General features: G+C 51.7%; 1 protein-coding gene across 2 annotated transcripts in view; it reads left to right on the forward strand.

Annotated features, from left to right (window-relative positions):
- The first annotated feature begins 2,561 nt into the window (after nucleotides 1-2,561).
- selenbp1 (selenium binding protein 1) overlaps nucleotides 2,562-15,612 on the forward strand; it is a 45,829-nt gene continuing 32,778 nt past the window's right edge. Inside the window, exons 1-3 of one of the 2 annotated variants that reach the window (XM_070868626.1) lie at nucleotides 2,562-2,679; nucleotides 12,687-12,740; nucleotides 14,312-14,424. In XM_070868626.1, the coding sequence (XP_070724727.1) occupies nucleotides 2,676-2,679; nucleotides 12,687-12,740; nucleotides 14,312-14,424 (171 nt within the window). In that variant the 5' untranslated portion in view covers nucleotides 2,562-2,675. Of the gene's footprint in view, nucleotides 2,680-12,686; nucleotides 12,741-14,311; nucleotides 14,425-15,612 lie in introns of those variants that run through there. The other variant, XM_070868627.1, reaches the window with a different exon arrangement.

The following is a 15,612-nucleotide window of genomic DNA, read 5'->3' on the forward strand; positions in this document are numbered from 1 at the left end:
AATCAAACTGCGGCAGGGCACACCATTCTATCCAACGGGGGGAACTATGCCTGAACACAACACCAATTCTCACCTAATCCCCACCCACATCACTCTCACACACACACCCCGTATCACAGCATTAAAATAACCCATAGAAATCACATTTCCCCGCTGCTCAGCTGCTTCTTCACGCGTTAAAGACCATATATTTTTATTGTCATTACCTTCAGAGTGAATGATGCAGTCCGTGTCAATCAAACTTGGCCAGGGCATACCATTCTGCCCAGGGGGGGAACTATTTGGGGAACTATCCCTGAACACAACACCAATCCTCCGCCCCCCCCCCCCCTACACAATGCACACACCTCTCACACCTACATCCCACACTAGCTCAATTTGCGCACAGCAAGCTCCCACACACAGCGATGTGATAATGACCCGGATCATCTGTTTTCGTGATGTTGGTTGAGGGATAAATATTGGCCCCAGGACACCGGGGAGAACTCCCCCTGCTCTTCTTCCAATAGTGGCCCCGGGATCTTTTACATCCACCTGAGAGGGCAGACGGGGCCTCGGTTTAACGTCTCGTCCGAAAGACGGCTCCTTCAACAGTGCGGCGCTCCCTCAGTACTGCCCCTCCGACAGTGCGGCACTCCCTCAGTACTGCCCCTCCGACAGTGCGGCACTCCCTCAGTACTGCCCCTCCGACAGTGCGACGCTCCCTCAGTACTGCCCCTCCGACAGTGCGGCACTCCCTCAGTACTGCCCCTCCGACAGTGCGGCACTCCCTCAGTACTGCCCCTCCGACAGTACGGCGCTCCCTCAGTACTGCCCCTCCGACAGTGCGGCACTCCCTCAGTACTGCCCCTCCGACAGTGCAGCGCTCCCTCAGTACTGCCCCTCCGACAGTGCGGCACTCCCTCAGTACGGCCCCTCCGACAGTACGGCGCTCCCTCAGTACTGCCCCTCCAACAGCACGGCGCTCCCTCAGTACTGCCCCTCCGACAGTGCGGCACTCCCTCAGTACTGTCTCTCCGACAGTGCGGCGCTCCCTCAGTACCGCCCCTCCGACAGTGCGGCGCTCCCTCAGTACTGCCCCTCCGACAGTGCGGCGTTCCCTCAGCACTGCCCCTCCGACAGCGCAGTGCGGCGCTCCCTCAGCACTGCACTGGGAGTGTTCGCCTGGATTACGGGTTTGAGTCTCTGGAGTGGGGCTGGAACCCACGACCTTCTGACTCGGAGGCGAGAGAGAGAGAGAGAGAGTAAGCGACCCACTGATCCACGGCTGATACTAATGACCGAATCCGCTTCCCTCTGTTGCCACGGCGATCAGCCCCTCCGACAATGCGTCTTTTCAGACCTCCACTGTCTGTGCTGGGATATTTCTAAATGGATTGGGTGTTGCGGTGTTGTGTACTGTTGTTCTGTGGAGAATAATGGGACTAACAATGGGAATGTAAAGTAATTGAGGCTTTAAATTACATGAGAAACTGCAAATGCTAAATCTAAACTGATTGTATTTGTCCTCCTGTGTTTATCCCTTTCTCCCTCATGTGTTTATCCAGCTTCCCCTTAAATGCCTCGATACTATTCGCCTCAACCCCTCCCTGTGGCAGCGAGTTCCACATTCTCACCGCTCTCTGGGTAAAGAAGTTTCTTCTGAATTCCCGATTGGATTTCTTGGTGACAATCTTATATTGATGGCCTCTAGTTATGTTCTTCCCCACAAGTGGAAACACTCTCTCTGTATCCGCTCGATCAAAACCTTTCATCATTTTAAAGACTTCTATTAGGTCACCCCCTCACCCCTCTTCAAGAGAAAAGAGACCCAGCCTGTTCATCCTTTCCTGATATGTATACCCTCGCATTTCTGGTATCATCCTTGTAAATCTTCTCTGCACCCTCTCCGGTGCCTCTATATCCTGTTTATAATACGGCGACCAGAGCTGTACGCAGCGCTCCAAGTGTGGTCAAAACCAAGGTTCGATACAGGTTCGGCATAACTTCCCTACTTTTCAATTCTATCCCTCGAGAAATAAACCTTTCTCACCGCTCTCTGGAGTTCTTGGTTTGCCTTGCTAACCTGTGTCGCAACCTTTAAAGTCCTGGGCCCAATATTTATCCCTCAACCAACATTAAAAAAAAAACCAGACGACCTGGGTCATTATCAGATCGCTGTGTGTGGGAGCTTGCTGTGCGCAAATTGAGCTGCCGCGTTTCCCACAATACAACATAGAGGCATAGAAAATAGGTGCAGGAAAATCGGTCCATTCGGCCCGTCGAAACCTGCACCACCATTCAATACGATCATGGCTGATCATGAAATGCACAAAAGCGAGTGCTGTTTTTAAATGCACAGCAAACCCATGATGAGATTGGGGGCGGAGTGGAAAAATGCAGAGTAATGGTTCAGAGAATCGCTAACTTGGGCTGCAAAGAGTTAAAGGTGTATCTGATTTTTTTTGTGGGCTTTTTTTTAATATTGGCACGTATCAGGCGCTATGTTACTTAAAGGGAAGTCTCTGGACTTTCATACACGCTCTGTGTGTATGTGTGTGTGTCTGGACGTTGCATCACTCTCACATATTACACAATATTCTCAACACCTCCCCCAACGCACTGCCCAGCCGAACTTTGTGAGGCGCGTTCAGCCTGTCAGAAGAGGATTTCGTGCTTTTTAAAAAAAAAAAAGGATGGGTAAGTTGGAAAAATACTCTTTGTTTTGTCTTTGGAAGCTGCTGGCCTTTCTTGGGGAGCTTCCAGCCTTCTGTCGTGACAACGCTGCAACCTTTGCAAAGGCGAGCTAGCAACGGGATCAGAGCCCGGTCACTCGCACCCCAGCCCGAGAGAAATGTCGAGTGCTGGGGCCCATTCCGTCCCGGGTGGGAGGGTCGTAAAAGAGTGGGGGCGGGGGGGGCGGGGGGGGGGGGTTCGGCCATCAGCAGTGACTTCTCGACATTGATATGACGCACAAGAGCGATGCCCCGAAGTGTGCGGTGGAGGCTGAGCCACAGCGGGGCCAACGAGGAGAGGTCGTCGAAAGTCCGGTCGGGATTCTGCTGTTATTCACTTCCCGACCGAATCGTGTTCGTTCTGTTCGTTGGTTGCCGTTTGTTTCCGCTGAGTTAATAGCCCTTCAACTAGGCTGGAGTTTAATATTTTGATATTTCAAATGACAGTGTCATGTGTGTACTTTTGGGATCACTTGCCACCAGATGGCGTCACTGTTGGAGGCCATTGGACTGCTCGCACGTGTGTGCAGCCCCAGGTATAAAAGGCCAGCCATTTTGTATATTAGTCACTTTGGGCCTTAATAAAGCGGAGCCAAGGTTATACCTCTTGGAGTTAAACAGTACTCAGTCTAACAGTTTTAAAAAAGGAGGGAGAGAGAAAGCAGGGAATTATAGACCGGTCAGCCTGACCTCAGTAGTGGGTAAAATGATGGAATCAGTTATTAAGGATGTCATAGCAGCGTATTTGGAAAATGGTGACATGATAGGTCCAAGTCAGCATGGATTTGTGAAAGGGAAATCACGCTTGACAAATGTTCTGGAATTTTTTGAGGATGTTTCCAGTAGAGTGGACAAAGGAGAACCAGTTGATGTGGTGTATTTGGACTTTCAGAAGGCTTTCGACAAGGTCCCACACAAGAGATTAATGTGCAAAGTTAAAGCACATGGGATTGGGGGTAGTGTGCTGACGTGGATTGAGAACTGGTTGTCAGACAGGAAGCAAAGAGTAGGAGTAAACGGGTACTTTTCAGAATGGCAGGCAGTGACTAGTGGGGTACCGCAAGGTTCTGTGCTGGGGCCCCAGCTGTTTACATTGTACATTAATGATTTGGATGAGGGGATTAAATGTATTATCTCCAAATTTGCGTATGACACTAAATTGGGTGGCAGTGTGAGCTGCGAGGAGGATGCTATGAGGCTGCAGAGTAACTTGGATAGGTTAGGTGAGTGGGCAATTGCATGGCAGATGAATTATAATGTGGATAAATGTGAGGTTATCCACTTTGGTGGTAAAAACAGAGAGACAGACTATTATCTGAATGGCGACAGATTAGGAAAAGGGGAGGTGCAACGAGACCTGGGTGTCATGGTACATCAGTCATTGAAGGTTGGCATGCAGGTACAGCAGGCGGTTAAGAAAGCAAATGGCATGTTGGCCTTCATAGCGAGGGGATTTGAGTACAGGGGCAGGGAGGTGTTGCTACAGTTGTGCAGGGCCTTGGTGAGGCCACACCTGGAGCATTGTGTACAGTTTTGGTCTCCTAACTTGAGGAAGGACATTCTTGCTATTGAGGGAGTGCAGCGAAGGTTCACCAGACTGATTCCCGGGATGGCGGGACTGACCTATCAAGAAAGACTGGATCAACTGGGCTTGTATTCATTGGAGTTCAGAAGGATGAGAGGGGATCTCATAGAAACGTTTAAAATTCTGACGGGTTTAGACAGGTTAGATGCAGGAAGAATGTTCCCAATGTTGGGGAAGTCCAGAACCAGAGGTCACAGTCTAAGGATAAGGGGTAAGCCATTTAGGACCGAGATGAGGAGAAACTTCTTCACCCAGAGAGTGGTGAACCTGTGGAATTCTCTACCACAGAAAGTTGTTGAGGCCAATTCACTAAATATATTCAAAAAGGAGTTAGATGAAGTCCTTACTACTCGGGGGAGCAAGGGGTATGGCGAGAAAGCAGGAATGGGGTACTGAAGTTGCATGTTCAGCCATGAACTCATTGAATGGCGGTGCAGGCTCGAAGGGCCGAATGGCCTACTCCTGCACCTATTTTCTATGTTTCTATTGCATACACAACATTTGGCGACGAGACAACAAGAACCTTTGCATGCAAGAATGAGCACAATTGGATTATTGGAGCGATTTGTGGAAGGAGAAGATTGGGCAGACTTTGTGAGCCGTTTCAGCGAGCTCTTCGTGGCCAACAAAATGGAGGAGGTTGGTGATGCAGATCGGCGCTGGGCGCTGTTCCTCACGGTTTGCAGTCCAAAAATTTATGGTCTGATAAAGAATCTACTCCTGCCTGTGAGTCCAACAGAGAAGTCGTATGAAGAATTGTGTACACAGGTAGAGGACCACCTTGAGCCAGACGAAGGCACCATCATCTCGAGATACAGATTTTACGTGCACGTTCGCTCAGAGGGCCAGAATGGGGCGGAATTCGTTGCCCGACCTGAGACGTCTAGCGGGGACCGTGTAAGTTCGGGGCTGTGTTGGCAGACATGCTGCGGGACTTCTTTGTAATCGGCATCAACCGCGAGGTGACCCTGCGTAAACTACTGGCGGTGGAGACGTTGGACTTGAACAGGGCCATCACGATCGCTCAGTCGTGCATGACGATGGATCGAAGTCTAAAGCAGCTATCAGTGAAAAATCGAAACTCGGCAAGTACTGTAAATATGATTGATTCGGCGTTCGGCAGAGCAGCACATGGCAGGGCCTACCCGACTGCGTACGCGAAACCTGTGGCTACCCATAGTCCGCCAGCGGGAATGCATCCGATTTCTCCGTGTTGGCGTTGTGGGGGAAATCACCGGCACCGGCAGTGCCGATTTAAGCAATATAGTTGCAAAGGCTGTCTGAGAGTGGGGCATCTCCAGCGCAAGTGCCCGCAGATGAGCAAGCGTGCTGCGACACACCACGTGGAGGATGATGGTCAGACTAGCGCAGATCCGGATAGGCAATCCGAGATACCAGAGGAGGAAGTGTATGGACTGTACTTGTTCCTAACTAATAGCAAACCGATAATGACCAACGTGAAATTTAATGGGGTGCCGGTATCGATGGAACTGGACACAGGAGCGAGTCAATCGATGATGAGTCAGAGGGCATTCGACAAGCTGTGGGATACTAAAGCTTTGAGGCCCAGGCTTAGTCCAGTCAATGTCAAGTTGTGCACGTACACCAAAGGACTCATAACGGTGATTGGTAGTACCACAATTAAAGTGTCGTATGATGGTGCGGTTCACGAGTTACCGCCATGGATTGTCCCAGGCAATGGCCCAATGCTGTTTGGCAGGAACTGGCTTGAAAAAAAATCAGATGAAACTGGAACGACATCAAGGCGCTGTAGTCGGAGGAAGATACACGTGCCCAAGTTCCCCTCGCTGTTCGAACCAGGCATCAGCAACTTCACGGGAGCCAAGATGCAGATCCACGTGGACTCAGATGTAAGACCAGTCCATCATAAAGCTTGGGCAGTTCCAGATATGAAGAGGGAGAAGGTCGAAATCGAATTGGACAGACTCCAGCGTGAAGGGATCATATCACCGGTTGAATTTAATGAATGGGCCAGCCCCATTGTTCCTGTGCTGAAAAGTGATGGCACAGTCAGAATCTGTGGAGACTACAAGGCCACGATCAACAGGGTTTCGAAACAGGAGCAGTACCCGTTACCGAAGGCTGATGACTCCCAGGTGTCGGTGGGGATGTTGCACTTTATCAGGGAGGCTTTGAGGGTGGTCCCTGTAACGTTTCCTCTGCCCACCTTTGGCTCGTTTGCCGTGAAGGAGTTCCGAGTAGAGCGCTTGCTTTGGGAGTCTCGTGTCGGGGCATGCGGACAATGTGGCCCTGCCCAGCGGAGCTGGTCGAGGGTGGTCAGTGCTTCGATGCTGGGGACGTTGGCCTGGTCGAGGACGCTAACGTTGGTGCGTCTGTCCTCCCAGGGGATTTGCAGGATCTTGCGGAGACATCGTTGGTGGTATTTCTCCAGGGACTTGAGGTGTCTACTGTACATGGTCCATGTCTCTGAGCCACACAGGAGGGCGGGTATCACTACAGCCCTGTAGACCATGAGCTTGGTGGCTCATGTGAGGAGACTAATTGATGTTCTGTTACCAACTGCTCCATTTTTGATCAGGGCCCAGGAGCATCGTGATTGGGGGCCTGGGAGAGGCGCGAGTTCGGGGCCCAGAAGAGCCGAGGGCCCAGGGGGCAGCACGGGCCCAGCCCACACTGTGCGATATGTGCGCGCACTGGGTCTGTGCAGCAGAGCTGGTCTCCAGTCATCTTGGTTAACCCTTGCCACTGGACCAAGACCTCGCTCTGTCAAGCCCGTGTGGTGGCTGGTGTGCAACAGCCACCCTGTTAATACGGATTCTTTTTCCCTCAATCTGTTTCAGCGAATACACTGACACGAACACCTTGCCTTTTCTGTAAGGGACCTTTATTGAAGATTCTCCGGCCGGGACTTGTCAAGACAAAGGGACACTCTCAATCAGAGCCTGTTTACCTTCCCCTGGACAAGCCCCTTTTCAGCGCGACACAACAACAGTTATACATTTTCAAAACAGAACACATTTGATTCGCACTTGGTCTATCCAATCCCTTTCTGCCTCCCCCCCTCCCCCCGAGTACGTCCAATGGCAGGCAAGAAAGTCTCCCAATTAGGGCTGGTGTCAGGGTCAGGTTAGTTATAGCTTCGCTACACTGTCTTCCCTTATCAGTAAAGAACCCAATTAGTTTCCCTACCTCCTTATCAGTAAAAGCCATTACTTTTCTCCTCCTATCTAGGATTGCTTTCTTTCTTTGTGCTGCCTTGCGTCTTTCTCATGACCCGTGTCTAACCTCAACCTCAACTCTTGGTAACCCCTTTTTTTCCTGTCGATTCTGCAGTTGTCTGCATCTTGACATTTCTTTAGCTATTTTCCCATGATTCCCTATCTCCATCCTTTTGCCACATTCTCTAGCCATCTACCACATTCGCAACCCTTCTTTACACATTCTCAACCCCACGTTAAAAAAATCCACCCACAGGCATCTTCCACCCTTCAGGATGTAGTTCGGGATCTGGAATATTAGGTCCTTCATTGAAACACCTGTGAACTCATCCCTTTTTGGCGTGGAAGCAAGTCATCCTCGTTCCAAGGGACTGCCTATTACTATACGTATGGGTTACAGAAATAGGGAGGGGTGTAGGGGCTGGAGGAGGTTACAGAGATGAGGGGAGGGGGCGAGGGCCATGGAGGGATTTGTAAACAAGGATGATAATTTTGAAATCGAGGCATTGCTTAACCGGGAGACAATGTAGGTCAGTCAGCACAGGGGGTGATGGGTGAGCGGGACTCGGTGCGAGTTAGGACTAGGGGGCAGTGAGCACAGGGGGCGATGGGTGAGCGGGACTCGGTGCGAGTTAGGACACGGGGGCAGTGAGCACAGGGGGCGATGGGTGAGCGGGACTCGGTGCGAGTTGGGACACGGGGGCAGTGAGCACAGGGGGCGATGGGTGAGCGGGACTCGGTGCGAGTTAGGACACGGGCTGCATTTTCATAATGGTGCAGCAAAGATGTTATGTTACGAAGGAAGACACAAATAACCTTCCGGAAGTACTAGGGGACCGAGGGGCTAGTGAGAAGGAGGAACTGAAGGATATTCTTATTAGGCGGGAAATTGTGTTAGGGAAATTGATGGCATTGAAGGCCGATAAATCCCTAGGGCCTGATAGTCTACATCCCAGAGTACTTAAGGAAGTGGCCCTAGAAATAGTGGATGCATTGGTGATCAGTTTCCAACAGTCTATCGACTCTGGATCAGTTCCTATGTAACACCACTTTTTAAAAAAGGAGGGAGAGAGAAAATGGTTAGCCTGACATTAGTAGTGGGGAAAATATTGGAATCAATTATGAAAAATGAAATAACAGCGCATTTGGAAAGCAGTGACAGAATCGGTCCAAGTCAGCATGGATTAATGAAAGGGAAATCATGCTTGACAAATCTTCTGGAATTTTTTGAGGATGTAACTAGTAGAGTGGACAAGGGAGAACCAGTGGATGTGGTGTATTTGGACTTTCAAAAGGCTTTTGACAAGGTCCCACACAAGAGATTAGTGTGCAACATTAAAGCACATGGTATTGGGGGTAATGTACTGATTGGCAGACAGGAAGCAGTGAGTCGGGATAAACGGGTCCTTTTCAGAATGGCAGGCAGTGACTACTGGAGTGCCGCAGGGCTCAGTGCTGGGACTCCAACTATTTACAATATACATTCATGATTTGGATGAAGGAATTGAATGTAATATCTCCAAGTTTGCAGATGACACTAAGCTGGGTGGCGGTGTGAGCTGTGAGGAGGATGCTAAGAGGCTGCAGGGTGACTTGGATAGGTTAGGTGAGTGGGCAAATGCATGGCAGATGAAGTATAATGTGGATAAATGTGAGGTTATCCACTTTGGGGGCAGAAACAAGAAGGCAGAATATTATCTGAATGGTGACAGATTAGGAAAAGAGGAAGTGCAACGAGACCTGGGTGTCATGGTACATCAGTCATTGAAAGTTGGCATGCAGGTACAGCAGGTGGTGAAGAAGGCAAATGATATGTTGGCCTTCATAGCGAGGGGATTTGAGTATAGGAGCAGGGAGGTCTTACTGCAGTTGTACAGGGCCTTGGTGAGGCCTCACCTGGAATACTGTGTTCAGTTTTGGTCTCCTAATCTGAGGAAGGACGTTCTTGCTATTGAGGGAGTGCAGCGAAGGTTCACCAGACTGATTCCTGGGATGGCAGGACTGACATATGAGGAGAGACTGGATCGACTGGGCTTATATTCACTGGAGTTTAGAAAGATGAGAGGGGATCTCATAGAAACATATAAACTTCTGACAGGACGGGACAGGTTAGATGCAGGAAGAATGTTCCCGATGTTGGGGAAGTCCAGAACCAGGGGTCACAGTCTAAGGATAAGGGGTAAGCCATTTAGGACCGAGATGAGGAGAAACTTCTTCACTCAGAGAGTTGTGAACCTGTGGAATTCTCTACCACAGAAAGTAGTGGAGGCCAGTTCGTTAGATATATTCAAGAGGGAGTTGGATGTGGTCCTTACGGCCAAAGGGATCAAGGGGTATGGAGAGAAAGCAGGAATGGGGTACTGAAGTTGCATGATCAGCCATGATCATATTGAATGGTGGTGCGGGCTCGAAGGGCCGAATGGCCTACTCCTGCACCTATTTTCTATGCCTCTCCTGTCCATCAGCAAGTATATTGAAAAAGAACTTGCATTTATATAGCGCCTTTCACGACCACCGGACGTCTCAAAGCACTTTACTGCCAATGTAGTACTTTTGGAGTGCAGTCTCTGTTGTATTGTGGGAAACACGGCAGCCAATTTGCGCACAGCAAGCTCCCACACACAGCAATGTGATAATGACCCAGATCATCCGTTTTAGTGATGTTGGTTGAGGGATAAATATTGGGCCCAGGACACCGGGGAGAACTCCCTCTGCTCTTCTTCGAAATAGTGCCATGGGATCTTTTACGTCCACCCGAGAGGGCAGATGAGGCCTCGGTTTAATGTCTCATCCGAAAGACGGCACCTCCGACAGTGCGGCGCTCCCTCAGTACTGCCCCTCCGACAGTGCGGCACTCCCTCAGTACCACCCCTCCAACAGTGCGGCGCCCCCTCACTACTGCCCCTCCGACAGTGCGGCGCTCCCTCAGTACCACCCCTTCGACAGTGCGGTGCTCCCTCAGTACCGCCCCTCCGACAGTGCGGCGCTCCCTCAGTACCGCCCCTCCGACAGTGCAGCGCTCCCTCAGCACCGCCCCTCCGACAGTGCGACGCTCCCTCAGCACCGCCCCTCCGACAGTGCGGCGCTCCCTCAGCACCGCCCCTCTGACAGTGCGGCGCTCCCTCAGCACCGCCCCTCCGACAGTGCGGCGCTCCTTCAGTACTGCCCCTCCGACAATGCGGCGCTCCCTCAGTACCGCCCCTCCGACAGTGCGGCGCTCCCTCAGTACCGCCCCTCCGACAGTGCGGCGCTCCCTCAGCACTGCCCCTCCGACAGTACGGCGCTCCCTCAGTACTGCCCCTCCGACAGTGCGCCGCTCCCTCAGTACCGCCCCTCCGACAGTGCGGCGCTCCCTCAGCACTGCCCCTCCGACAGTACGGCGCTCCCTCAGTATGCTGTATGTTTGTTCACAGAGGCTAGGACAGAGTGCCAATGGACAAGCAACATGAGAGGGAGGAGCACCAAATAGTTTTACTACAGAATGTAAACAATCTGTGGCTGTTTGGATTGGATCCAGCGAAGGCACAAACTAAAGAAACAAGCCACATTTAATACATTGGACTCTTGAACTTGTGGTTTATGATTAAATCTTTCCCTTCCTACTCCAATGCACTCCTGGCTGACCTCCCACATGCTACCCGACCTAAACTAGAGGTGGTCCAAAACTCGGCTGCCCCCGTGTCCTAACTCGCACCGAGTCCCGCTCACCCATCACCCCCTGTGCTCGCTGTCCCCGTGTCCTAACTCGCACCGAGTCCCGCTCACCCATCACCCCCTGTGCTCGCTGTCCCCGTGTCCTAACTCGCACCGAGTCCCGCTCACCCATCACCCTCTGTGCTCACTGCCCCGTGTCCTAACTCGCACCGAGTCCCGCTCACCCATCACCCCCTGTGCTCACTGTCCCCGTGTCCTAACTCGCACCGAGTCCCGCTCACCCATCGCCCACTGTGCTCGCTGACCTACATTGGCTCCTGGTTAAGCAACGCTTCGATTTCAAAATTTTCATTTTCAAATCCCTCCATGTCCCTCGTCTCTCTACCTCTGTAATCCCCTCCAGCCCCACAACCCCCTGAGATCTCTGCGCTCCTCCAATTCTGCCCTCCTGAGCATCCCTGATTATAATCGCTCCACCATCGGTGGCCGTGCCTTCAGCTGCCTGGGCCCCAAGCTCTGGAACTCCCTCCCTAAACCTCTCCGCCTCTCTCTCCTCCTTCAAGGCGCTCCTTAAAACCTACCTCTTTGACCAAGCTTTTGGTCACCTGTCCTAATTTCTTCTCCTGTGGCTCGGTGTTAAATTTTTGTCTTATAACATAAGAAATAGGAGCAGGAGTCGGCCATACGGCCCCTTGAGCCTGCTCCGCCATTTAATACGATCATGGCTGATCCGATCATGGACTCAGCTCCACTTCCCTGCCCGCCCCCTTATCGGTTAAGAAACTGTCTATTTCTGTCTTAAATATATTCAATGTCCCAGCCTCCACAGCTCTCTGAGGCAGCGAATTCCACAGATTTACAACCCTCTGAGAGAAGAAATTCCTCCTCATCTCAGTTTTAAATGGGCCGCCCCTTATTCTAAGACCATGCCCCCGAGTTCTAGTCTCCCCCATCAGTGGAAACATCCTCTCTGCATCCACCTTGTCGAGCCCCCTCATAACCTTATACGTTTCGATAAGATCACCTCTCATTCTTCTAAACTCCAATGAGTAGAGGCCCAACCTGCTCAACCTTTCCTCATAAGTCAACCCCCTCATCCCCGGAATCAACCGAGTGAACCTTCTCTGAACTGCCTCCAAAGCAAGTATATCCTTTCGTAAATATGGAAAGCAATAGCGCTCCTGTGAAGCGCCTTGGGACATTTTACTGCATTAAAGGTGCTGTATAAATGCAATTTGTTGTTGTTGTGAAGAACATTAGTGAAGCAAATGGGTTTTTACGACAATCTGGCACTTTCATGTTCACCATTGCTGGCACAAAGCTTTATCTTCCAGATTTATTTAATGAACTGTATTTGAACCTGATCAGCGTTCATGGTCCAGTACAAAATTCCCTGGGCCATGGACACACGACCGGTTAAAGCCTAAACAGAAATATTATCGTGTGAAGCATGTTGGATTGCTGTTTGTGTCCCCAAGTGTCCCAGGAGTGGCCCGACTCGAAGCGTTCTGATCCCTTGTGTTTATTCCGCAGCAAAGTGTGGAGCATGTGGACCCGGATACAGGAGTCCACTCGAGGCCATGAAAGGTAGGCCGACTTCGTGTAAAGAGCAAGACTTGCATTTCTCTCGCGCCTCCTGCCACCTCCAGACCTCCCGAAGCACTTCACAGCCAATGAAGTACTTTTTTTTTTGGAGTGCGGTCACTGTTGTAACGTGGGAAACGCGGCAGCCAATTTGCGCACAGCAAGCTCCCACACACAGCAACGATCCAGATCATCTGTTTTTTTTTTCTTGTGATGATTGAGGAATAAATATTTGCCCCAGGACACCGGGGAGAACTCCCCCTGCTCTTCTTCCAATAGTGGCCCCGGGATCTTTTACATCCACCCGAGAGGGCAGACGGGGCCTGGGTTTAACGTCTCATCCGAAAGACGGCACCTCCGACAGTGCGGCGCTCCCTCAGTACTGCCCCTGCGACAGTGCGGTGCTCCCTCAGTACTGCACCTCCGACAGTGCGGCGCTCCCTCAGTACCGCCCCTCCGACAGTGCGGCGCTCCCTCAGTACCGCCCCTCCGACAGTGCGGCGCTCCCTCAGTACTGCCCCTCCGACAGTGCGGCGCTCCCTCAGTACTGCCCATCCGACAGTGCGGCGCTCCCTCAGTACTGCCCCTCCGACAGTGCAGTGCGGCGCTCCCTCAGTACTGCCCCTCCGACAGCGCAGTGCGGCGCTCCCTCAATACCGCCCCTCCGACAGTGCAGTACGGTGCTCCCTCAGTATTGCCCCTCCGACAACGCAATGCGGCGCTCCCTCAGCACTGCCCCTCCGACAGCGCAGTATGGCGCTCCCTCAGCTCTGGCACTGCAGCATCAGCCTTGATTTCATTAGTGCTCAAGTCCTTGGGAGAGGGCAGACGGTGCCTCGATTTAACGCCTGCGTGCAGCCTCGCGATTGGTGCAGGACCGCGGAGGCGGGGCAACATTGGCGTGCGCCCCTCATCGGCTCGCCAAACCTTGTCAAGCAGCCTCCCTCCCCTCCCTCACCCCCAGCTCACCCCAGACTTAAGGGGGAGCTGGATAAGCTCACAAGGATTAGAAGGAGATGGCGATAGGGTGAGATGGAGTGGGATGGAAGGAGGCTAGTGAGCACATAAACACGGAGCAGTGGGACCGATTGGCCTGTTTCTGGGCCGGACAATCTGTGTAATTCTACATCGACAACATGAATGTCAATGTAAGCAGAAAGACTTGCACTTATATAGCGCCTGTCACGACCACCGCACATCCCAAAGCGCTTTACAGCCAATGAAGTACTTTTGGAGCGTAGTCACTGTTGTAACGTGGGCAACGCGGCAGCTCAATATGCGCACAGCAAGCTCCCACACACAAAGCAATGTGATAATGACCCGGATCATCTGTTTTTTTTTGTTATGTTGATTGAGGGATAAACATTGGCCCCAGGACACCGGGGAGAACGCAAAGGAAAACAGGTTCAGCTTTGATGTCTCTTCCATGCCGGCCCTCCATACTTGGGTGAAGCGTTAAAATCGTGGCTGTTGAAAGCGGGGTCGGGGGGGGGGGCCTTGGGTTTGTTTTCAGGAAAAAGACTCTGATGCTGTGTTTCACACTGAAATGTTCTGGTGGGTTTTTCTTGGAATAGGGCCGTGGGAGAAAATTGTCTACCTGCCCTGTATCTACAGGAACACTGCAGTCAACAAGCCAGACTACCTGGCAACGGCCGATGTTGACCCCGAGTCTCCCACGTACTCTCAGGTAGGTTGACTTGATTCCACGCAAGACCTTGCAAGCGCAGAATTGGCCAGAAGGTTACTGTCATACACGCACCTGCGCGCGTGCTCACAGGCTGCGAGAGCCGTCGAGAGGTGAGTGGCTTAGCGAGTCACGTGATGTTCACAAGACACTGCGCTACAAAGTGCTGCGGTACAGAGGGACCTGGGGGGGGGCGGGGGCGCGGGGGCGTCCTTGTGCATGAAACGCAAAAAAGTTAGCACGCCGGTACAGCAAGTGATCAGGAAGGCCAATGGAATGTTGGCCTTTATTGCAAAGGGGGATGGAGTATAAAAGCAGAGAAGTCCCGCTACAACTGCACAGGGCGTTGGTGAGGCCACACCTGGAGTACTGCGTGCAGTTTTGGTCTCCGTATTTTAAGGAGGGATACACTGGCATTGGAAGCAGTTCAGAGGAGGTTCACTCGGTTGATTCCGGGGATGAGGGGGTTGACTTATGAGGAAAGGTTGAGTGTAGGTTGGGCCTCTACTCATTGGAATTCAGAAGCGATCTAATCGAAACGTATAAGATACTGAGGGGGCTCGACACGGTAGATGCAGAGAGGATGTTTCCATTCATGCGGGATATGACCTTAAAATCAGAGCAAACCTGTTCAGGAGAGAAGTTAGGAAACACGTCTTCACACAAAGGGTGAAAAGTGTGCAGCTCTCTCCCACAGAAAAGCAGTCGATGCTGAGACTCAGTTAATCATTTTTAAACTTAGACCGATAGATTTTTTTGCTCTAACATAAGAAATAGGAGCAGGTGTCGGCCATTCGGCCCCTCGAGCCTGCTCCGCCATTTAATAAGACCATGGCTGATCCGATCATGGACTCAGCTCCACTTCCCCGCCCGCTCCCCATAACCCTTCACTCCCTTATCGCTCGAAAATCTGTCTATCTCCACCTTAAATATATTCAATGACTTAGTCTCCACAGTTCTCTGGGGCAGAGAATTCCATTGATTGATGACTCTCAGAGAAGAAATTCCTCCTCCTCTCCGTCTTAAATGGGCAGCCCCTTATTCTGAAACAACGCCCCTGAGTTCTAGTATTGGGCCAAATGGCCTCCTTCCGTGCTGTAACCGTTCTCTGATTCTATGAAAGCTCCAGGCTCCGCTCTGAATGGCAGTGCAGGCCCGAAGGGCCGAATGGCCTGCTCCTGCACCTAATTT

The sequence above is a fragment of the Pristiophorus japonicus genome, chromosome 30, assembly GCF_044704955.1.
Source record: "Pristiophorus japonicus isolate sPriJap1 chromosome 30, sPriJap1.hap1, whole genome shotgun sequence".
Classification (NCBI taxonomy): Eukaryota; Metazoa; Chordata; class Chondrichthyes; family Pristiophoridae; genus Pristiophorus; species Pristiophorus japonicus.